This window comes from Streptopelia decaocto, assembly GCF_964273445.1.
Source record: "Streptopelia decaocto genome assembly, chromosome: 2".
Lineage (NCBI taxonomy): Eukaryota > Metazoa > Chordata > Aves > Columbiformes > Columbidae > Streptopelia > Streptopelia decaocto.
In genome coordinates, this window is record NC_138655.1 from 157,865,672 (window position 1) to 157,890,570 (window position 24,899).

Consider the following 24,899-nt stretch of genomic DNA (forward strand, 5'->3'; position numbering starts at 1 on the left):
TGAGAAATTTTTTACACTGGGGGTGGTGAAACACTGTCCCAGGTTGCCCAGAGAGGTGGTGGATGAACCATCCCTGGAGACATCCCAGGCCAGGCTGGACGGGGCTCTGAGCAACCTGATCTGGGTGAAGATGTCCCTGCTCATGGCAGGGCTTGGACTGGATGAGCTTTGAAAGTTCCTTCCAACCCAAATGATTCTATGATTCTAAGAAGGATGGGGAAAGATAGAGGATAGGGAGGAAGAAAGGATGAGGATGATGGCAGGATGGGCAAGAAGGATAGGCAGGGGTGTGGAAGGTAAAAAGGTGGGAAAAGAAGAGGGGCAGGGAGGAAGGAGGGTTGGGGAGAGCTAAGAAGAAAGGAGGGATAGGGAAGAGAAGGATGGAAGAGAAGGCAGGGTGGAAAAGAAAGCAGGAGAGGGGATAAAGGTGGCAAGGTGGGATAAAGAAGACTGGGGAGAAAGGTGGGAGAGGGAAGAAGCTGTGATGGAGCTGCAGTGGAAGCTGGAGGTTGCCACAGTGCAGGGGGGTTGGAGAGAGGGTTCAACCAGAGGCAAGGGAAGGGGTGCTGGGAAGCAGGACAGGGCAAGGTGCCACCAGCATGCAGGGGAAGGCGACAGGCGTGAACAATGCCAAAGCCAGACCCCCTGCTCACCCCATAGACTGTGGAACCCAAAGCCTCCTGCAGCTGCCTGCCCCAAGTGCTTCAGGCCTGGGTCACACAGGGCAGCAACCCCAGTGAGCAGGAACAGCAGCTTTTACTGAAATTAAGCTGCCCAGGAATGACTGGGAAGGTCACAGATGGGTATTTACAGGTGGAGAGAGGGCTGGTGAGAGTCTGCTGGCAATATTGAAGTATTCAGGATGGTAAAAGTGGAAGAAACTTCTAAAGAACTGGTAAAAAACCAAAATGCTGAGCAAGATAAAATAGGGCATATGAGAAGAGAGGGACATCACTTCACTGGCTCAGTGATGGGCTGTGAAGTGGCTGTTACCACTCCAGAAAGAGAGATTTGAGCTGTAACAAACACTCCTGCAAAAGCATCTCAGGGCTTGGTAGTGATCAAAGAAAGCAAGAGCTGGGACAGGAGGAGATCATGTAGGGGAAACTAAAGAGGCTGCAGAACAGTCTGTAAAAAAGAGCAGCAGCAGTCCCAAGGAGGTGGATGAAGAGCAGATGTCAACTGGAAAACAAGTTAATACACCAAGAAGTTATCTGTGAGAAATTAAAAGTCTCAGTACGGGAAAGCAGAAAATGCAGAAGTGGGAGGAGGTGGAGAGAGGGAGCTGAGAAGAAGGGGTAAGGGTCAGAAACTGGAAACCAAAGACTACAAATGAAGGGAGATGGAGAGGAATGAAGACTGGGAAAGGCAGAAGGGGATGGACGTGAGCTCCCTGGTGGGAAAACAGCCTCTGAAAGCCTAGAGCAGTGCAGAGGCACAGCACAGTGTGCAAGGTAGGAGACTGAAGGAAGACAAATCCTCAGGGACTTAATCACTCAGCGTGAAGCTGAATGGTGGCTGTGCAAAGGGAATGATGTTCTCATGAGGACCCAAAGTGCACACAGAACAAACACGTCTTCAACACCAGAAAGGCAAACTGAATCCTTGGCAGCTCGGCCCCTGCCACTGAATGCCTACCGCTGTGCCAGCACATCTCTGCAGGACATCTCTACCTTACAAGAGGAACAGCTTTTATTTTTTTCCCCCCAGCAGAGTTTAATTGATTTCCAACACTATTTTAAGTTCAACCAGAAAAAGGAATTCACGCCAGAGCAAAAATGCAGTGTAGCAATTGCTGATGGCCTGAATCCGGTGGAAATCCTCCACCCTGGGATGGCCATGGTATGGTCCCACCACGTAGATGCTCTCAGCACCCAGAAACACCCCCAGTTCTGGGTCCAGCATCACTGTGGGGGGCTCAGACCTGTACAGACTCCTACTTGGAGCAATGCTCTACATCACTTCTGAAAGTGGTGTTTCTTCCCTGAAATCACCCAAGTAGATAATATTATTACAGATGAGCCAGGCTTGTGCAGAGAGAGGACAGTTGAATCTATTGCTTCTTTCTTTGGAGGAGGTGTTAATTAACAGACTCCCTTGGCTATGGCATAATGCTCTCTGTGCTGATGACAGGTGAAGACGTATGTTTTGGGGCTGATTTACACACGTATGCACTAGAAGGAATTTTTGGTTTGGGAAACCCTTGCCTGTGCTTTCAGAGAGCAGAGCTTGTCTCTGCAGCTTGATCTTACACAGACACTGCTGGAGTTTTGACTTCGAATCAGGAATTTCATTTGACTTCTGAAAGTCAATATTTTAGTCTTTTCCATCCTGTTCTTGCTCCACTCACAATCTGTGAATGAAGATCCTCATTTCTGTCCTCCCTCCTTCCTTAGTAATGTCAGCAGATTTAGTGTCACAACCAGCTGTTACAAAGGAACCTCAAAAGTGAATTTTAGGTGGGCAACAGGTTCCAAAACCAGACTTTATCCTAGACAGAAAAGTGTAGCAAATAGACTAGAAACAGGGTTTATACACTTATTTAACACTCCAACAACATTAAATACAGGTTGGGATATCATTTGAGGAGATTATTGGGGTACAACAACATAAGAATAATGAGGATCCACAATGTACATTTATACACTCACAAAAAACAAAACCAGAGGCTCCAAGGTACCCACAAGAAATAATCACTCGCCTAGGTTAGGCGAAGGCTCACACTTGCCTGGTTAGGCGAGGGCTCATTCAAGGATATATCCAGTAAATAACCACTCACCACAGGAGGAGGTGAGGGCACTCAGTCCCGGGAAGTCTCCTAAGACAGCATCCCAGTCTAAGGGGAGGGCTCCAGTTCACAGACCCGCTGCTCCGAGAAGACCACTCCAAGGTGGTCTCCAGCGGGGACACTATTTTATAGCCTGTCAGATCTGGCTGTGAGTATTACAACATGGTCCAGAAGCTTCTCAGCTTCCCTGGGCACCTCCCTTGCTGAGGACCATGTCAATTGACTGATGGTCCCACCCCTCCTGCCCCCCAGCTGGTGGGGGTGAAGTCACCCTGCCCGGGAGGGAGATGTGACCATCAGCACCTTGGTGCCACCCTTGATGGGTGTATTGGGACAGGCACAACGGGGCACAAAAGGTGCTAAAAGAGCCATCGACTGCCCTAATGAGGGCTGTGGATCTCAGGAGGGTGCAACTGCCACATCAGGGAGAGGAGCAGAAAGCCCACAAGCTTTCACTCCATGTCCCATCCACTGTCCCATCTCTTCTCTTTCACAGTCTGTAATATGTAATGCTACTCTAAATTTTCAACTCTTCTGCTTGTTGATGGAGGGACGAAATACACTAAACCCTGATGAAGCACCAGGAAAACAGTCTGTTTCACCTGTCTTTTGAAATTGAGAAATTATTCCTAATACTAGCAAATCCTCATTCCCGGGATAATGTAATCAGCTCAGTCTGAACCCAGCTTATAGAAAACACAAAAATATTCACAAAGGAAATAAAGAAGATGCATTACAGGAAGGAAAATCTACCTGTCAAATTTATTCCATGCAAGGAGCAGGATGGAGGGAGGCTCCCATTTGCTCCCCTCTAGTTCAACTCACAGTCCAGAAAACCATCCCTTCCCCCAGTTTTCAGTTCAAATATGTACATGTTATTTGGATTTTTTTTTTTCTAAATTGCCTTTGAGTGCTGCTTCAGAAGCTACAGAAACATAACCCAGGAGCATAAGCTGAATGCAGCACTTCAGGCGTGGGTTGTGAGTCCATGCAGCATCAAACTCATGCAGCAAGCGGGAGCATCCTTGGCACAGGAGCAACTTATAATGCAAACACTAATCATAAAGCAACTACGTTAACTGGAACCTTATAGACAGACTGAAAAAAAAATCTATTAAATATGTGCTGCCTTGCCAAAAAAATCTTCCATTCTGCAAGAAACATTCAGGTAATGCTGGCTTACCGAATGTCTGAGAAAGTTCAGGCGAGTCAGCTGAAACCCAATAAATGTGCATGTCAGATGGAAGTAAGTACCAGCAGCAAAATAAACACTATGCAGGAGATCAGTTATGTCATCTTTCTATTCACTTCTTTCCAAAAACATACCTTTTTCCCCACACAAAGCAATCACTGCTTTCTTAAAGGTATTATATACAGTGGTGCTGGTTGCAATGAGCCATTTATTCTTCCAAGATGTTTATAAAGGCTTTCTTTCATCCCATATACCTACACATTTGTTGCCACATTTTTAAGGAAACAAAGAAATCTAAAACTGTGCAGTTCTTGAAACTGTGAGTTTTAGAAGACATTCTTTGTTTTCTTTTTTTTAATGATTTTATTCAGAAATACTTTTCTTGCAAATCTTCATTTGGCAAAACAACAACAACAAAATGTATTTTTATTCAAAATTTGAAAGGTTCTTCCCCGCCCTCCCACCTGCTGGCGCTCAGTGGAGTGCTCTTTGATTTCCACAGACCCTGGCTTTCTAGAAAGCCTTTTACTACCTGGGCTAAGTGGTGTGAGAAGCTTCTTTAGCACAAGGTGCCATGAGGCTGTCGCACCCAAAACTCAGTTTAGCCAATACTTCCCTCTACTGGGAAAGAAAAATATTGCGATTTGTTGTAATTCTCTTTGAAATAAAGGGAGACAGCAGGAGAAGGGTTTTCCTATCTAAAAATGATGGGAGATTTAAGGTGTGTGGGATGAAGAAAGGGTTCAGCATTAACAACACGCTGCTGATTTATTAATTGGGCTAAAGGGTTTTAGCCATCCCATATGGACCTCCTCCCCTTCAATGAGGATCCCCCACAAGCTCCCCAGCCCCATTGGAAGCAAATGGAGCAAACCTGCAGGGCACCAGGGATGGTGATAAAGCTTCATTGTATAATGTTGTCCAGGATCTGGGCTTGTTTCTCCCTCTGCAATAAGAGCCCTGATTTCTTCTCATCCCCCCACTTCAATTTCAATAAGCAAAGAGACCCTGACATAAACCCAGCTGCTGTGTCAGAATACATCTGTATCAGTCTTCAGCTTGCATCTTTTAATTAAGTGTATCATCCTCATGGAGCATCTCTCATCAAGCATCCATGGGGAAATCCTGTAACGCCTGGCTAAATTGCTACATTTGTTCAATCAGACTCGAAGATACAATCCTAAAGTGAGCTAATCTAATTTAATTGGGGAAAAAAAAAGGGAAAAAATTACAGGCAGGCGGTGCCTCTGTCAACAAATGTGTCCAAGTGTGAAGGAAGCATTCAGTGCCCTGATAGACACATAACAGCTCACACCATTAAAGTTAAATTTATTCTGTCTCCCTGAAATGGCTTGCCCCCCCCCATACTCCACCCCAAATTAGTCCACTTGTGTCTCACCAGAATATAGCTGTGTTTTAATTTAGAAGGGGATGAAGGTTGTGCTGTGCTGAATTATGTCCCATTACCACACTCTTGCTGCCTGTGGACAGCACAAATATTTGGTGATTAAGCCATTCAGAGAGCAGAGAAATGCTCCTTTGCTAAGTGAGGAGAGCGTTTACATGGGGTTTAGTGATTAGCTGTGTCAGAAAGGCAGAGCCTGGCTTTACAGCAAAGCTTTCTGTTCCTCCCATGTCCCCTGCATAACAACGAGCTGCATGCTGGATGAATTCCTGACACCCAGAATTGCAAAATTCACCTCGCATGAACTTTCTTTTGCTGACTTCCCCCCAAAAAGTTATCAACCCACCCACCCCCTTTTCCCAGGTACTTAAAGCCTCCTACAAGGGAGCAGTCACACACTGAATTTTGCAAAGTGACCAAGAAATAGAAATATATTCCCCTGCTTTTGGGGTCAAAAGCACAAACTCATGACACTGAAGCTGCTTTACTCTTGCAACATCCCTAGCACAGAACACCATTATGTCTTCCGTGGCTTTGAGGAGCAGTAAGACTTGGTCCATGGAGGGACACCAAGAGAGTTCCTTGGTGTAGTTAGACTTGAGATGCCCTGGGGAGATGTTTTAGGGCGAGTTTTGGCTAGGGTCTCCATAGGGGAAGGGCTTCAAAGCAGAACAAAGAGAAGTTAACCATTTCTAGAAAAATATCCACATAGAATCTAAAGTATATAAAATATTGGTGCCTTGTAGATGCTGCAAGATCGACCAGAGATGATGTAATAAAATCACATTTGATTTGTCACAAATCACATTTGCTGTGTGCTTTCCTTTCCTTGCACAGGCACTTTGAGGAAATCTTTGCCTTACTTCTGCCTCTAGAGCCACCTCTTGCACATTACACAGAGGATCTCCAATGTATCCCACTAATGTTTCCAGGCTGAAACTAGTACTGGCTTGTCCTTTGCAATTTCTTTATGTTAAAGATACTGAAAAAGACAAAAAAAAAATCTCTAAAAGAGTCAGAGAAAGTTGGTTGGTTTTGGTCAAACAGTACCTGCAATCCTGGAGTTAGAAATGGGCCTACAGGTGTACCATGGAGGCACAGCTGATGAGAAGACTCCCACTGGATGGAAATTCAAAGTGATAAAGAAAAAAACATCTTTTGTCTTTATTGCCCTGATCCCTCTTCTTTCTTTCATTGCTGTCCAGTATGCTGTCCCTCCTCCATTTTAACACTAATTAAAGTCAAGCTTTCTTCCAGTACATTTACTTCATATTTTACATGAATCATGAAACTTTTTTAATTTGAATCTTCTAATTAATTATAATGCCTATTAGTTTGCATTCAGATACTGTCTTTTCAATTTCTGGGAAGTGCTTGGAGTAGAAAGACCCAGTATAGCTAAGCAATGAATACCACAATGTGTTTCAGCATGGAAACAATCCTGTGGACTTCCTGGACTGGTCTAGGCCTAGTGATGCTCACATGGGCCAGATCTCAAGCAAACTGCGGTTTCAAGTGGTTAAGTGACTCAAGAGATTCTGAGAAAAGCCTGACAAATGAGGGAAATTAATCTAACCTATCCACCCATTCCCTTTCTGGCATGGTTTCCTGTAAGGTTTCTACGTCATCTTTATCCTTCAGTGGCCTTTTTCTGATGCTCATCACCAATGTTTTCATACTTACTAAGTTACAAATCAGGGGTTTGCAGGCTGCAGGGCTTTGATTGCTGATGTTATTTTGCTTGCAAAAGTCTACAGTCTACCAGATCACTTCTTTCTGGTCACATTTCCTTAGCACACCTGCTTTTCCATCCATTTCCAACCCAAGTCTACTGCAACAGCACAGAGATGTGACAACAGAGTCTTTCCTTCTGAAAGAGGAAGAAGTTAAAATTACTGAATTCAGGAACTGTCATTAGCATTTTTGCAGCATCTTCAACCTGAGCATCTTAAGGAGTACCAGGTGGACACAGGGCTTGCCATCAAGCTCTTTCATTGTAAAACTCCTTATCCTGGAGAACTGTGTTCAGCTCTGAGGTCCCCAACATAAGAAGGACATGGACCTGTTGGAGCAAGTCCAGAGGAGGGCCATAAAGATGGCCAGAAGGCTGGAGCACCTCTCCTATGAGGACAGGCTGAGAGAGTTGGGGTTGTTCAATCTGGAGAAGAAAAGACTCCAGGAAGAGTTTAAAGCAGCCTTCCAGTACATAAAGGGGACCTACAAGAATAATGGAGAAGGACTTTCCACAAGCACTTGTAGTGATAGGACAAAGGGTACTGGCTATAAACTGAAAGAGGGTAGATTTAGATTAAATATAAGGAAAAAAAAATATTCACCACAAAGGTGGTGAGGCACTGGAACAGGCTGCCCAGAGAAGTTGTGGATGCCCCATTCGTGGAAGTGTTCAAGGCCATGTTGGACAGGGCTTTGAGCAACCTGGCTTAGTGGAAGGTGTCCCTGCCTATGGCAGGGGGTTTGTAACTAGATGATCTTTAAGGTCCTTTCCAACACAAACCATTCTGTGGTTCCATGACATTGCATGTACATGGGCAACGTGTCTGAGCCCTGTTGCCTTCAAGGACTGCTCTCATGGGTGTTGGTACCCATCTTCCTCCTGCTGGGATGAAGGCACAAGGAGGATGGGTGATCAGCAAAAGCCTGGGTAGAAGGTTATAAGTAGAAAAGGACTGAAAGACAAGTAGGCACTTCACAAACTGGTGGTTGTGTTGAGCTGACCCATTCCTTACTTGTGAAATACAAAAGGCACCAGCGAGACCAAAAACCAGGAGAAACTTCCAGGCGCAGATCTCAACCCTTTGAGCGAATGCTACACAACCAGAAATAATTACCAAATATATGCACCAGCTGCCTGTTGCTTGAGTGAATACCGAGTCAAGTATTGCTCTCACACTTCTCTTTGGGGTTTCTCCTTTTCTGCTCTGTCTGCATGTTTGCAAGCACAGTCTGCAAACATCTCACCCCTCTCCCATTTACTCTAACTTACAACTTGTACTTCCATCAGGTCCCACCACCTATTCCCTCCCCATCTTCCTTTTCCTAGCAAGCAATTTTTAGACCAAACTATTGAGACAAAGTTACAGTCTCTACAAGCAGATCCTCTGGCACAAATCACCTGTAACTAACATAATAAACCAGCCTGCCACTCACAACAACAAGAAAGTGCAGGAATATGACAGCATTCAACCAGGATCTGGTTTCTAATGCAACAGACCCAGCTACTTGCTGGGATAAACTGCAGTGTAGTCACCAAGTCCTCCAAGCATCTGGAAACTTGCCCTGTTAAAAATCAAGGAATCCTTTGAATCGTTCTGGTTTGCCTCTTTGGAGAAGACTTTAAATAAAGCCATAATTGCTAAGGGTCTTAGCTTTTCATATTTCATTCTTAATGCAATATCCTACTTCTGACAAATGGAGCCTTTGAGAACTGTACTGCCCATGACTGGAAATCTAGCATTAAAGCACATCAACACTGAACAACCACATTTTGCTTTACAAGCTGACCCCCTCCAAGTGCAGCGTCAGATCCTTGCTGGATATTGAATGCTCTCCTCAGCATCAAGCAAAGTCCATTTTCTCTTTTCTCTGCAGAGTTTGAGTGCTCTCTCAGAGAGTTTTTTAAATTATTGTTTTTTCTTTCATCCATTTTCAAGCATTGATTTGGGGGTGACTTTAAATGGGACACAACTGGTGCTTCTGCCAGGTATTTTGAAAGGAATTGCTGTCCTCAACACAAACACAACCACCCACAGACAATAACACAAAATCCTAACAATTAACTCTGCTATCCAAAAGAGTTGGATGATTGCAAGAGTGGTCTCTATGGGCATTCGGAAGTCCAACAGAAAGGATAAATGCTGGAGAAGCACTTCCCACTACCTGACACTTCTCATATTTTGCTTTTTCTAATGGATTTTCACTTTTTTTTTTTCTGCAGTCACATTCATATCAAAAGAAAAGGGAAAAACATCACTGAATCTGGTTCAAATGGATGGCTTCAAGGAAAAATTGAAGTAGAAATATATGTAAAAGGCAGGTACCAACTTTTGATTTGATTTACCTCACTTTTCTTACTAGTGGGGTCACATTTTACTGTGTTTGTACAGCACACTGACATAGTAACTCACTCATGACAGCCCCTCCCCAAGAACCTCCCACCACTCTGCAGTCCCACTGCACACCCCAAGTTTACCATCCAACACAAAGACAAGCAGATCTGTGAAACCCAGCCCATACAACAGAGCAAGAGTTTCATTTATAAGCAAACAAAAGCAGTAATTTCTTCAAAAACAAACAAACAGGCTGAACACTCCAAGTGCCCATGTTTTGAATGCCTAGCTCCAATAATATCACCGTCAAGGACTTCTGAGAAATTCAGCACAAATCTCTCTCTCTCAGCTCTATTACCTCCTTAGATACAGAGGCAATAACTGGTTCAGGGCTAGAATCATAGAATAGTTTGGGTTGGAAGGGACCTTCAAAGGTCATCTAGTCCGATCCCCTGCAATGAGCAGGGACATTGTCACCCAGATCAGGTTGCTAGTTGTCCTGGTTTTGTTAAAAAACAAGTTTCTCTTTCAGTGAATTTGCCTGTCAGCTAAAGCTTCATATTAGCTGCATTTTCCTGGAGAACCAGATACATGTTTTGGTAAACATAGCAATGGAATGCAAACTTATTGATAAGCATGGATGGACATCTCGCCAGAGGGACAACGAGAAACAGGTGGCCAAGAAACTGACCAACTGTATATAACATTCCATTCACCTGAATACTTCATATAAAAGTGGAAGATCACGAGGATCTCGTCCCTTTTGCCTTCTTTTCCCTTCTGCTTATGGCCGACATTAGGAGAGGACCTTGCCAGTTGTCCGTGCGAACTGAGGCCAGTGACAGACTGAATCCAGCTCCGGTTGGCTGCAGAGTCCAGTCCAGGACTTTGGTGGCCGTCTCTGCAGTTCCTGAGACTTTCAAGACTGGTTTTGTATATTTTGTATTATTTTCTCTATTCTTATTAGTAGTATTAGTAAAAAAATTTTAATTTTTCCAGCTTTCTTCTCTCTGTCCTTCTTTCCCTCCCGATCGCCTGTCCTGAGTTGGAAGGGGGGACAGGGAGGCGCAAAAGGGGGAAGTAGGGGGGAGAGGAGGTTAACAATACATCTGCCAGGGTTTTATTGCCACCCCGCAATCTAAACCCTCGACACTAGTGTAGCACAAGAAACCCAGAAACTGAAACAAGGGGGAATACTCACTGGATAAAGCAGATTTGGGCTCACTACTGAGTCTGGGACTTTCTCCCAGAACTGTGATTGTCCAGTACACCCATCAGAGGTTGGTATTTTACAAGGTTTGTGCATTTTTTTCTTATCTTGTGTGAGTTATAGCAGGATTCACGTGTCTAAGTGTTAGACAAGTCCAAATCCAAATAAGTCATATCATGTCTCCCCTTCAAAGTGTCACTGTGGAGATACATGTGATTTTTCTGTCACTTTGCTGTCTGTAACAGCTGCCATACTTCAGATTTTTCTTAGATTGAAGAGAAGGGTGGAGATAGTCCTGAAGAACGTGCAGTGCCTGAAGGTGCACTTGAGAAAGCAACAACAGAAGAGGGATGGTGCCCAAGGAACTGTACTGTAATGAGTTTATTTGTCTGAAGTTGTTTGGAGTAGATGTTGGGACTGATGTCAGCTAATGGGCTGGCAAGACTTGCACAAAAAGAGGAGAAAATTGATTTTTAAGGAAATTTGCAGAATTTAAGTAACAGGAGGATAAAACAGTATTTGCTAAAAGGCTTGGTAATGCACATAAGGCTGGCTTAGAACACAGTTTAACTAAAAATGGGAAAAAAATCTGGATTGTTTCTAATGTAAAAATTTTATATTAGCTTGTCTCATGACTGACCAAAAAGAAATAAAATCCAACCCCAAACCCCCAAGCCTCCATATCTTCATTGTAGTTCATGATGATTTTAATAGACAAGGTCCTCAGCTGATATAAATGGCCTCAAAAACATCAGTCAAATTATACCTATTGAGGGCCTAACTCAGGAATTGCTTGAAGAAGTGAAAAGTGAGTAAGTTCCTCAGATAAATTAAAAATGAATGAACAGCTGCAATTAACTTACTTCTGGGTGATGGTGGGTGTCACTATAATTTTTCTTACTACTGTGCTGCAGCCTCGATGAAAGAGGGAACCAGGGAACTAATTGCCATATGAACCTAAACATTCACCAGCTGCCTTTTCCCTGAAAAAAAATTACTCAAAAATAAGTCTCCAAAAACTCTACGGAAGAACAGGAGCAGGAAAAGTTATTCTGGCAAGAAAGTAATCAAATCCAGTAAGATCTTTGTCCTTAGATAAATGAGGTGTGATAAATCATACATACAATGCAGATGGGGATGGGTGCTGAGCACCCAGGAGGGGCTATGTGCATTGTCTTTCCCATCCCAGCAACATCTGTGGAGGAACCCACATATTTAAGTTTACATCAAGCATCCTGCTCCCTGCCTAGGGAATCTGACAAATGTGCTTGCAGAAGATTTGCCTGTATAGAAACCCAAGAGTGCAATACAGGATGGTCAAAGGTGGTGGGAAGAGCGGTGTGAAGGAAACAGGGACAAACTCACCCCCACCAGCCTCCCCGGCTGCTCACCATCAGAGGTGGCAGCAGTGCTCATTGACGCATTTTGCAGCAGGGCCCAAAATAGCTATTTTTGGTGGCTGTTGTAGTTTCGGTTGTCTTCCCAATTTGTAGCAGGGGTTTATCCAGACCTGCACAGGGCTTTTTCATGGGATTTGATTCTAATTGCACAGACATCTTCAGCTCAGGAGTGAACCACAATTTTCAAGAGCATAGCAGCGGTCACTCTTGCCTGAGATTATCAAACACAGTTGCATGAAAGGGAGAGTTTTGGCATCCTCCACTTTAATTAAGCATTTTGATCCTGCAATCAATGCCAACAAACACAGTGTATGCTACATCATACGTGATCCAGTGAAACATTAATGCTTTGTTAATACCACGGCAGGACACACTGATGAGGCTGCCCTACAGTTGGGTATCAATGGAAATGCTGTCATTGCATTACACACATTTTAGCACCATTTCCTGAATACAACTATCTGACAAGGTCACTCGTCTCTTCTGGCATTCCCGACATACATGTGACAGGGGACAGCTTCTGTGTTGAGTCCTGTGATGTAGTATCACATCAGACTCACAGTTCTTACTTCAGAATAAAGCTGCAATTTACACAGTGAGGAGAAACTTTGAAAATATACCTTGAAGCTCATGGAAGTAAAAGACCTGCCAAAAAGCATGAGCCCAAGGTGAGAACTGCATCATGCCTGTTACCGAGAGACAAATTCTGGACCTCGCTGCCCCAGGGACTCTCTCAACTAACAGTGGGTTTAGCCATTGAGAAGTGACAAACCAGAGCAAGGGAAAATATCTATTTGAGATCTCCCCCGCCCACCTTTTTTTTTAGGGGTGTGGGGTATAGAAATTGTGTGAGGATACATTTGAGGATCACCTAGCAGAATGACCTAAAATTTAACTAACCAGTTCTCTCAATGTCAGATGTCATGGAGACAACCCAAAAATCAACTTCAGCAGGCAACAAGCTCCAAACAGACTTTATTCTAACCAGAGCTGTTTAGCAGTAAACCAACTACAAATGGCGTTCATTCAAAATTATTCAGCATTCCAACAATGTTAAAAAAACCCCCACAGGTTCAGACACTTGACAGAAGTTCAGTTACTAGAAAACTGGCTCAAATCTCAAGGGATCAGATCCCAAAACTCTAAAGTGATGATTCAAAATACACACCTTCCCACTCTCTGTCAAAGTGAGGACTCTCAAGGGTACTCAGATCACTTACAAGTTTGACAAGATATCTCAGTCCCCAGGGAATGTTCCCTAGATGGCCAGTCTAAGGAGGAGAGTCTTCAAATGCAGACCCACTGCTCTGAGGAAGGGGTCAATAGGGGTCTTGAGCAGCCTCCGTTTATACTCTAGTTGAACCCAAGCTGTGGTCATTTATGGTAGTGGTCCAGAAACATCTCTCAACCAAGGCATCTCATTGGTCTTTCAACCAAGGGAGCATGCATGACCACAGTAGTCCAACAGCCTACAAGTTTCTGGTGCTTTCAGGCAGAGCGGAGAACGTATCTGCCACATCAGAAAAGATGTTTCCTTTCAAAAGTCAGTGTTGATTTGAAGGAACAAAAGGTGAACTAAGACAACCATTTCCAAGTCACTAATCTTATGCTGGTCCTGGTTGAATTTTCTCCTTTTAGATATGTGGAAACATACAATATTTTGATTCCCCCTTTAGGTTAAATTGACATAGGCTAAAGCCACCACCAGAGCAGTAAGCAAGCCCAATTGTTTCTCCTCAAGATGGTGCCAACAGACATCTGTTTTCTGCGTTGACTCAGGCTCTTCCTGGCCCCTCTTACAGCACAGGGTCATCTCCTCCTACCAGGGAGTTTGACACAAGAATTAATTATCAAGGCGCTCCCTCACTCACCATGGGTAGGTAGGTCACCTCCTTGAGATCCTGCCACTCCCAGAAGCTCACATTTTACCCAAAATCATCCAACTCCATTAAACCCATCCAAGGCTTCTTCCAGCTGCTAGTCCTCAAACCACTTCTCCCCCCAAAACTGCACTTAGCTCTCCCACAACTTACCTTGACAGAGCTGAGACACACTTCTCATAGATATCTCTGTTCTGAGCAATCAACTCCTCCAATCTTTCTCCCATCTTTTATACCTTTCAGCTGGCTCCTGATGGCTGAATGGATTAACACCTTCCCTGCCACATCTAGTAAAGCTTCTGACAGTTTTTTTCTGCTCTTCAGCTCCCAGGAGAGGGAAGATTGGCTGCATACTATCATGGCTATAATGACCACAACAGGCAGCAGCTAGAGTGTTGGTGGGTCAGATATAGGAAGACACAGGAAAGAGCCAAAAGATTAATTGATTGACAAGAAAAATGCCTGTGTGAGATGTTTTAAGAGGTCATTCCACTCCCATTACAATAACAAATAGAGAGGTAATAGTGAATAAACACCTTCATTGAATGAAACTATCAGGTACTAAAAGACTCATTCATGTAGCATTAAAGGTATATCAAGAACCAGTAGCTTGAAGCTGAAGTCAAGCTAATTTAAATGAAAAGGTAGGCTTGTGATTTTAAGAGTGAGGCTAATTAACTCAAACAAATTACCAGGGGGCAGACATTCCCCTTGAAGTCTTCAGGTCAAGAACTGTAACTCCAGCTGGACAACTTGTTTTAGTCAAATGCAGTCCAACACTCACCTGCAAGACATTTATCGGCTTTTGAGCTTGTTTTTCCAATTTCTTTCAGTGGCAACATGACACAGCTATAACATAATGACCTGCACTAAGGTCACTCAGTTTGCACTTGTATGATCCAAAAGCAGAGCCTCTGGATCTGCTTTTCATACCAGCTTGCACAAACCTTAGTTTACTGCCTGTCCAATAATCTTCTGCATCTATTTATCTGCAGTTACATTAACATGTGTCCTGCACATGACTTTGTGAGCAGGCCAGCCTGCTTTGCTACACCCTATAACCTCCTGCAAAAGTTACTTTGTACTTTTTGCAGGAAAATCTCTTTCCATCTTCTGGTGTCACTGTCCTAACACATGAGGTCTCAGTTAGGGACCATCTGAATTGACTGGATGGGATAAGCAAGTACATTTTGGATGTCTGGATTTTGCTGTTCTGGAGCAACTTGTGCTTTGAGACCAACAGGGTATGTAAGACAAAATTATTAGGTGCATTTTCCAGGTTTTCTCAGTGCCAGAGCCTTGGCCCATAGTCATGGGATCATGGAAAGCTTCTACAGGGAAAATTCACCACAGGGGAGCTGCATCCCTCCTATACACTTTGGAAGAAGAGTGAATGACACAGGCTGTATTCAAAATAAGCACTGCTCAATGATCTGTTTTAACCCTCATGGACATTTGTTCCCATCTCAGGAACAGTCACATCTCTCCTCTCGACTTTCATTTTGCAGGATTAAATAAGCTACGACCCCAAGCTTCTTTCTAAAGCCTTTCTAATCTCCTGTCTATCATGGAAGTCCTTCAATTCTTGTTTGATTTGTATGAATTTTTCTTGAGCATCATTTACAAATGCATGCATGGGTACAGATGAGACCTCACCTGTGCCTGCTCATTGCATTAGTACATCCTGCACTCCATGGACTGTCTCTCAGCTGATAGATCTTCACTCACATTTTTCTATTTAACCATATCACATTATGCATCACAACTATTCTATTTCAGTAATTTAACCAGGTCTTCACAGTGCTCTGCTTTTTCCATCATCTGGTAGCAAACGTCTCCATCTGGCCCCCAGTAGAGAACTTCATGTTCTGCACTACAACATTTTGTCTATCAGAATACCAGTAGAGAAGGTCTACCACCTTCTTCCTTCTTAGTTGCCCCAGAGACAACCCAGAAAGTTCCAAACAGACTTTATTCTAAGCAGACCTGTTTAACAGAAACAAACTACAAATGTGGTTCATTCAGAATTATTAAACACTCCAATAAAATTATACAACAGAGGTTCATATACCAGTTAGGAGTTCAATTACTGTATGACTAACTCAAGGAGATCAGATCCCAAAACTCTAGAGTAATGATTCAAAAATGCGCATCTTTCCACTCTGTGTCAAAGCAAGGACTCCCAAGAGTACTCAGATGATCTCTTACCAGGTTGGCAAGGTGTCTCAATCCACAGGGAATGTTCCGTAGATGGTGTCCCAGTCTAATGAACAGAGTCCTCAGCTACAGACTCACTGCTCTAACAAAAACCAACTCAACAGGGATGAAACCCAGCTCTGGTCATTTATGGTAATGGTCCAGAAACTTCTCTCAATCAAGGCATTTCATTGGTCAAGGGGCCTGTCTGTCAACCAAGGGGCATGTGCCTGGCCATAGTGGTCCATCAGCCTAGAAGTTTCTGTTGCTTTTGGGGCAGGGGGGAGCAGAGTGCATCTGCCACAGCAGCAAATAGATTTGAAGCCTATTTTATTCAATTTTCCACTATCTTCCTAGTCTTTCATTATGTCCCCTTCAAAATGTGTTTCATAGCCATGGAACACACTCAGTTCAGATTAGCAAATCTCTGATTGCTTGAATTTCTTCTTGCTTTCTAGTCAAATACAAGTATGATGTTTGGGGGATTTTTTTTTCCTTCCTGCTACCTTCCTTGATTCAACGGATTCTCACAAAATCCTTAGAGTCAGATTTGCAGTTTTATGTGCCAGTTCTCAACAGTATTTTTGAATAGGGTAGCCCCTATTGTGGCCCCTGACTCCATTGCTTTAATTCCTTTTTGTGTTCATCTGTGGATTGACTCAAATTTCTGTTTCATATTCCTATTGATGGTCAAATTCTCTTTGGAAATTATCACTCATTTCATTTTCTGAACTATAAACTGCAGCTTGCTTTCAGCACAAACCTTTGTCCCACTCTCTCTAAACTCTCTGCTTGCTGCTAATATTCCTTTTTAAGGCAATTATCTATTTCTTTAGGTTTTGATCTCTGCAGTTGAGATAAACACCCCAACTTTTTTTGCACTTTGACTGTGTCATTTTGATCTAAAACCACTAGGAGGAAGCATTCAACAAGTTTCACTGTCCTGTTGCAGATCTCAGCCTTAATTTTATAAAGTTCAGAGAGCTGTGAGTAGGCGCCAAGGATCCTGCTGGGTCACAGATCCCCTTGACAGTGCCATGTAACATAATCCCTTGAAGAAACGAGTAACTACTCACCTTTTGGTAAGACTGGCTCATCTGCCTCTGCTGCAATGTTACTTCATGACTCCATTCTCTGAAGAATAAAAGCAACTTCTATTTTCCAAGGTAATTTTTTTCCTGACTATTCTATTTGTCCTTTAAGCACTTTTCTCCCTCATTTTTATTTTCCCACCTGCTTTGTTTTCTGAGAATTATGATGCATCCTCTCAGCTGTTATTTCTAGGCTGCACAAACTAAACTTGAATCTCTTTTCGTAATATACATTGTTATTCATTCTAGTACTGCCTCTCTGCACTTGATCCAATTTTAATTCACAACTGTTGAATTGCAAAGATATCTGGCAAATGGGAGGAAAATCTTCTCTTTGCTTTAAAGTGCAATAGGGGTTTCATACCACGCAGCTCCATTGATTTGACCAAGAGCTGAAAAACACTGAAATATATTATCAGCATGGTACCATTAATAATTATAATCTCAGTCATGCTAGCTTATGCTTTTTGCTGAAGAAAATAGATTTTTATTGGTTAGTTCCATATAGTCCTTTTAAAAATTTTTGTCTTTAAACCTTTTGACTGGTGTGCAAATATTCCAGGCATTTCCATTACTTTGATTTCCTGTGAAAAATATGTGTGCTTTAGGTAGTGAAATCAAGCCTACTACAGAGTGATACATTGTTCTGATATTCTCATGTCCTTCATTTCTATATTTGTTGTGCATCATCACTATCAAAGGAAGAGATAAAAACATAACTTTATTGAGCTGGTGTTGCTCATGGGCTGTCAGAGAGAAGAGCTCTCAGCCTTCATAGTTGTGTTGCCTCTGTCAATAATCTCTTTAAAAATGCAATACTTTGGGGTAAAATTTATGTGTGATACCTAGATTATGGAAGAGGTAATGAAGACAGTGGGCTGTTAATGCAATTAATAGTGGCTAAAAGGAGGCTGACACATAAAACGTTGTTCAGGAAAACCAAAAAGGGCAACAATCCATCTGGAAACAAGACTGTAGGCCACTCATCCATCACAAGAAACTAGGATTTTAGTATGGACATTGATAGGATCAGTAGCTAGCAGGACTAGGGCAGTGATCATCCCCCTGTGCTCAGTGCTGCTGAGGCCGCACCTCAAATCCCATGTTCAGTTTTGGGGCCTTCACAGCAAGAAACACATTGAGGTGCTGGAGAGGGTTCAGAGAAGAGCAATGGAGCTGGGGAAGCGTCTGGAGCACAAGTGTGATGGGAGCAGCTGAGGGACCTGGGGGGGTTCAGCTGGAGAACAGGAGCTGAGGGGAGACCTTCTGATCTCTGAACTGCCTGAAAGGAGCTTGGAGCATGTAGGGGATTGGTCTCTTCTCCCAAGGAACAGATGATAGAATGAGAGGAAACGACCGCAAGTTGCACCAGGGGAGTTTAGATTGGATATTAGAAAAAAATTCTTCCCGGAAAGGACTGTCAGGCATTGGAACAGGCTGCCCAGGGCAGTGGTGGAGTCCCCATAAAAGATGTGTAGATGAGGTTCTTAGGGGCATGGTTTAGTGATGGACTTGGCAGTGTTAGGTTAACAGTTGGACTTGATGATCTTAAAGGTCTTTTCTAACCAAAAATGGTTCTATGTTTCTAAAATTAAGAGGGTTTAGAGGAGAACCAGAAGGATTAAAGAACATGCCAAGAGGCTTAGCTTCACCGAAACAGTAACACCTTTACTCAGAAAGGTTTCTGCAGAAAGCAAAATTCACCCTGGGGAGTACTTGTCATTTCTTGCACCAATAAACAGTTTACTGAAGGTACTAAATGGTCTTTTGCATTCATTCTACTATACTAATACAGCTCTGAGTCATTTTCAGGATGGCCTTCCCAGGCAGATGGACTTCAGCAACCCTTGTATGTATCTCACTCTCAATTAACTATTCTTACAATCAAAAATACACTGTCCTGGCACACAAACTGGTAAAGACAAGTTGCATAACCTTTAGGTATGGATGTGTTTAAATACATAATCTCTCAAGAAGGTGCGATGTCAGGAGTGCTCCGTGCACACCCAGATTGATGAGAATGGTACGTGTGGCCCATTACTGCTGCTTGATGGACCCTACACATCATGAGAAGCAGACATTTGGCAGGCTGGACCTGGGAAACACCATCTCACAACTGCCATGTAGTCAATTTCTAAGTTGTGGTGAGTGACAAACTGGGTGTTTCAAAAATCATTTTAGCCATGGAAAGCCATTTAACTTTATTAATTATTTTTAGTTATTAGTTTTATCTTTTAATCTGAAGGAATAGAGTGCCCTGGCTTCCAATGGCACAGAGCTGTTGACTTCTCTGGTATAAAGCAGATTGACTACGCATCTATCTTAAAATTTGAGGGAGTATTAGTCAAAACTAATTAAAAATGCTGTGATGGCTATGAAAAGCTAAGGGAATACCACAGAGGACATTAAAATGTAAAGGTATTATAAATATTATTTATTTGCAACCATTGTTCAGACAGTATTAACTGAAAACAGTCTCATTATTAAGGTGTAATTCACCATTCACAATAAAAGAGAATTTCTGTCCAAAGAGCTCACAATCTGAGGAGGTGAAAAAGGCAGCAGAGGAAAATGACACAAGACAGGACATATAACTGCAACTGTAGAGAAAGGGTGTTGAAGAGAGGAGTTGCAAGCAGAGGGTACAGCAGGTCCCCCTCAGTTGCAAAATCCATTTTCCTTTCTGTGTGAAATCAGCATGGAGGGTAAATCTCTCACGAGCCATGACAGAACCTGCCAACCCCAATAGCGATCACAAAGCTACGATCTTGTGACAAAGAAAAATCTAAAGCATCTTATGCTGACTTGCATGTCACATGTTTGAAGATAAATAAGAAATTAAAATGTCAAGAGTAATTTATGACTATGTCTGGTGCATGACGAAGAATAAGATAACATTGTTAGATAGTAAAGTGCATCAGCTGAAAGTATCTCCAAAGTACTGGTACAAAGGTGAAAAGATGGAGCTTTGTTTGGACATGTGTTTTTCTGAGAGGAACCCCAAGATAGTGAGGACATGAAGAAAGATAAAGACCTTTATGAGGAAAATGTGATGAAAATAATGAGAGAGCATGTACACATGTAGCTTCATGAGAAATAGAGTTTATGATTACATCCTTAGTCTTACATTAACCACAAATGTTTCAACCCAGATTTCCTAACTGTCCACATTACCTGTACTTTGGTTTCTTCTAATCTTTGCAGTATAGAGAAAACTGGTCCTCCCCTCAGAGAAGCACAGGCAGAAGGGGGAAAGGCTTCTGCCACTGATGGGACACATCTCCCTTAAGTCAAGGCCTCACTCCATGGCCATGGATGACGCTCACCACCATGACCAAGCAGCTCTGATGGGGCTCTCCAGCTTGGGTTTCTGATGTGTAAGGGAGTCGTTGAAGTGATGCTGCCAATTTTCCCCCAGTGGGAATACTTATTTGTGTCTCTCTTGCCTACCACAACTGGAGGAATGAACTTGAGCACAAAACATAACCATCGTGTGAAGTTTGAGGAAGGTGTGTAATAAACGCTGTTGTTTATGGAGTGACTGATAGACACACAGCACAGTTGCCTTTGCCTCTCCGCCAGAGGAAACCAGATTAAAAAAGATAATCCTCATGGACAAAATACAAAGCAAGATTTTGCTTATTTGAGTAAAACCTCTGGAATACTGAGAGTTGTATTTATTATTTCATTAAACTACAGTAACACAACTACAATAGCATACATGCCATGACTTATTCTGTAAATCGACCATAGTGGAAGAAGTCCACTACACTGTGGCATATCTGTGGATCATGCAGTGGCTATGTTTGTGGTACATCAGTACTCAAAACATTAAAAAAAAATCAGCAGCCATTTGCTTAACAGATTTATAATGAGAGTATCAGTTAGGAATGGAGTAAGAGTAAATTTTAGCTCCTTTCCCTTCAGCAGTTTCTCTTAATATTGACATTCTTTTCCTGTTCTCTGGTAGATCTGTTGTCACTTGGACTTTTCTCTACTTCTTGCACCAGGGATAATGTCGGCAGATGTTACCTATCACAGCTGTGAACACACAGCAGCACCCAGGTACCATGGGACCCGCTTTGCATTGGGGTGCCCTTGGTCAAACAAATCCGAAACCTTTCATAGCTTTTGTCTCTGCACATGTAAATATTGAACAAAACTGAATATAGAAGAGTCAAAGGCTACAATTTAGCAGCTACCACAGTGACCATGCCTGACTGTGGTTAGCTATCATGACCAACAAACTTTGTTTAATAGGGAGGATGCCTCAGCTGACATGAATTTTCAACATCAGTTTCTGTGAACATTTTAAAATATTCTTAATAACATTGTCACTGATGAACTATTTAACATCTGAAGATTGTTGATTACCTGTAATTTCTTCATTCTCAACCATGAGATTGCCACTACTGGCTCTTGTGACACTGTCATACGATGGAGGAACGGATACTGAGGACAAAGTGTCAGACTTGTCAGGACTCTTATCATACTTTTGACCCATCATAGATGCAATAAGTCCTTCCTTTTCTGGAGCAGCATCTCGAAGAGTGTCAATACTGCAAGTTCTGTGATGGTGCAGGTAAGAAGCCTGCTTTACACAGCGCAGGAGCAAATGACTCCTGTAGGCACGCTGGATGACAGTGGCAGAAGCTTCCTCTTGTCTGTGTCTGAGTGTAGTAGAGATTGGCTCATAGGAATTTTTTGATGGATTGGCAGCCATGAACTTCTCCTCCATTTGTACTTTCAGAGTATCCATCTCCCCAGAATCTCCTAACACTCGTTTGGTAAAAGCAAACAAGATATCCAGGCAGTGGATCCTATCTCCACTGACCATAGGCAGGTCCATTGCTATGAGTTCAACTTTGTTTGGCTTTGGTACCCGTAAAGGTTCAGCCAGAGCATCTGCAAAGTCTGAAAGCGCAGAGAAAGTTATAAACTGAGTTGCCTCAGGATCAAACTTCTCCCAGATTTCATAAAATATGTCAAAGTCATCTTCCCCTAAAGGTTCTGTACTTTCCTCAGTAGCAACATTGAAGTTCTCCAGAATAACAGCTATGTACATATTTACAACAATGAGAAATGATATGATGATATAACTTACAAAATAAATAATACCTATGGCAGGTTTACCACATTCACCTATAGTACCATTTAGGTTTGGATCACAGTATGGTGGCCCAGTGTTTAAAATAGGACTGAGAAGACCATCCCAGCCAGCTGACGTGGTGATTTGGAAGAGACAGAGCATGCTGTTAGCAAAGGTTTGGAAGTTGAACATGTCATCAATGCCAGCTTCCATCTTCACGTAGGCAAAGTTAGCCATGCCAAAAATAGAATAAATGAACATGATCAGAAAAAGCAAGAGGCCAATGTTAAATAGAGCAGGTAGGGACATCATTAATGCAAAAAGCAGAGTTCGAATTCCTTTGGCAGCCCGGATGAGTCTCAGTATTCGTCCAATCCGAGCCAAGCGAATGACCCTGAAGAGTGTAGGTGGTAGGAAATGTTCAAATGCTTTACCAATGCCAGCAAGCAGTAAGGCTAAAATGAAAAAGATAACAACTGGTTAGAATATAATTTCTGCTTAACTAGTAGTAAGATTATAGTATCTGTACAGTTGGAAAATTTCTGATGTGTGTGTGCTAAGACTCTAGCAGAATAACCTTTAATAGTATTTAAAGCTCAAAAATGAGCTGTAGAAATCAGCAATTACGAACTACATTCTTCAGCCACCAGAAGATAGGACCCATTGCACTAAGAATGGCAAGCACCTTTCTGTGCTGTTTTCAACTTCAAATATCCATATCAATCAAGACTTGTTGACTTGTTTTCTTTGACAATGAATACTTCAGTGGGTGTAGGTTGTGTATTTACCTTCTAAATTTGACTTCAAATACTAACACTGCAAAACCAAACTAAGAAAACAAGATATAATAACAGTGTCGTGGTCATAATTTAAGTAGTATAGTCAAGAGATGTATGTAAAAACGGTGATGAACATAGAAGTTTTGCATGTCACTGTACAATGGCATTTAGTTCATCCAGGGACATAGCTACACTTGGGTGTCACTTTATCATTATTTTGCATGAAAAAAATCACAGATCTAGTAGCACTAGAAGAGATTTGGCTTTTCTAGGTTTAGAGGTTTTGATACATTTTTTTGGATATCCACTACAGGAACTTAATTTCTTGAGGAAGAGCTATACTCTCACTGCCACCCAAAATGTAACTCATGCTGGAGAAACAAAATACTTTTCTTCACCTGAATGCCTTCTGCTATTTTGACAGTACTGGCTCTAGAAAAGGTTAAATTGGCAGGAGAGCTCTTTATTCCATTCTTCCTTTGCCTTCCCTTCGAAGAAAAGCTAACACATTGATGGTGTTGTTTTCTATTTTGTCACACCCTTATTTTCTATCAGCTGTGCCTGTGTTTCCAGAAACTGAATTCTGTAGCCTATAATCTAATTCTACCCTTCATATTCTCTCAATTCAATTCACTGTTACAAACACAGATGACAAAAACCAGCAATTTTCATCTGATTGAAGATTTCTTAGTTGCCCCTAAACTTGTAACAATGGAAATTATCACATAATGTAGTACTGGTATGATGGGTTATTAATTCTGTCTTTCAGACTAGAAAAATACAACCTGAAGAACCATTATGAAACATTTTACTTAACATAGTCTACATTTTAAAAAAAGATATATTTCTATCAAAAGAATATAGTAAATATTTTTGAAATCTTATTTAATATTATTTTAATAATATGGAGGGGGTTTAGATCATGTAGTTTTCCTCAACAATTTATAGTATTATGATTTCCAGTTCAACTTTCATTTGCAGTTAAAAAATTTTATCTATTCTTTTTTCCTGAAAAGAATAATAATTTACTAAAGAATACACCAAACCAGTTTTACTTACCAATAAGTGACATGATCACAACAACTAAGTCAAATATGTTCCAGGCATTTGAGAAATAGTACTGCCGCAAAGCCACCAATTTCAGTACACATTCCGCAGTAAAAACAGTAACGAAGAGTATATTGATTTTGTTAAGGACTTCAGTCTTTGTGAGACTTTGGTCATAGGTTTCTACCATCATGGAGACCATGTTAAGACAGATGAGAACCATGATGACAATATCAAAGGCTTGGCATGTTACAATGTCAAAAAGGAACCCTTGGTATCTGTTCTAGAGGAAAAAAGAAACACATCTGGCATCAGTTATAGAAGTAGGGAGTACTCATCTGTACATGTTTCCATCAGCTCCAATTTTTATGTTGAAAAGTTATTCAACTATAATGAAGTCATAGGAGTTTAAGAAAGGCAGAATATAAAAATGACATTAAAAATGCACTAAGTATCAATGTGAAGACAGTATAAATATTTTGTATGCAATATGTAAACATATGCACTTTTCAGTGAATTAAATTGCACTTTTGCAAAGCATTTTCTCTTTGAAGAATTCAGACAGTCTTACCAGTGGTCTTGGAATGGGTTTTTGAGGTTTCTTGGATCCCAACTTTTTCATTGCACTGTAGTATTTTCTCTGTTCTTCTGTCATAAAGATATCTTCCCCACCTAAGTATATAAAGAAATGTCACTTATTTGGTGAGAAAGCAGCACTATTGTAATTGCGAAGTCTAAAATGCTGGAAACTAACA

The 24,899-nt window shown here is 41.9% G+C and overlaps 1 protein-coding gene across 1 annotated transcript in view; it reads right to left on the reverse strand.

Moving 5' to 3' along the window:
* Nucleotides 1-21,574: 21,574 nt before the first annotated feature.
* LOC309435882 (sodium channel protein type 5 subunit alpha-like) overlaps nucleotides 21,575-24,899 on the reverse strand; it is a gene marked incomplete at both ends in the record, with an annotated part of 32,768 nt that continues 29,443 nt past the window's right edge. The window contains 3 exons of the mRNA XM_082044624.1: nucleotides 21,575-22,773; nucleotides 24,157-24,427; nucleotides 24,716-24,816. Coding sequence (XP_081900750.1) covers nucleotides 21,575-22,773; nucleotides 24,157-24,427; nucleotides 24,716-24,816 — 1,571 coding nt within the window. The remainder of the gene's footprint in view (nucleotides 22,774-24,156; nucleotides 24,428-24,715; nucleotides 24,817-24,899) is intronic.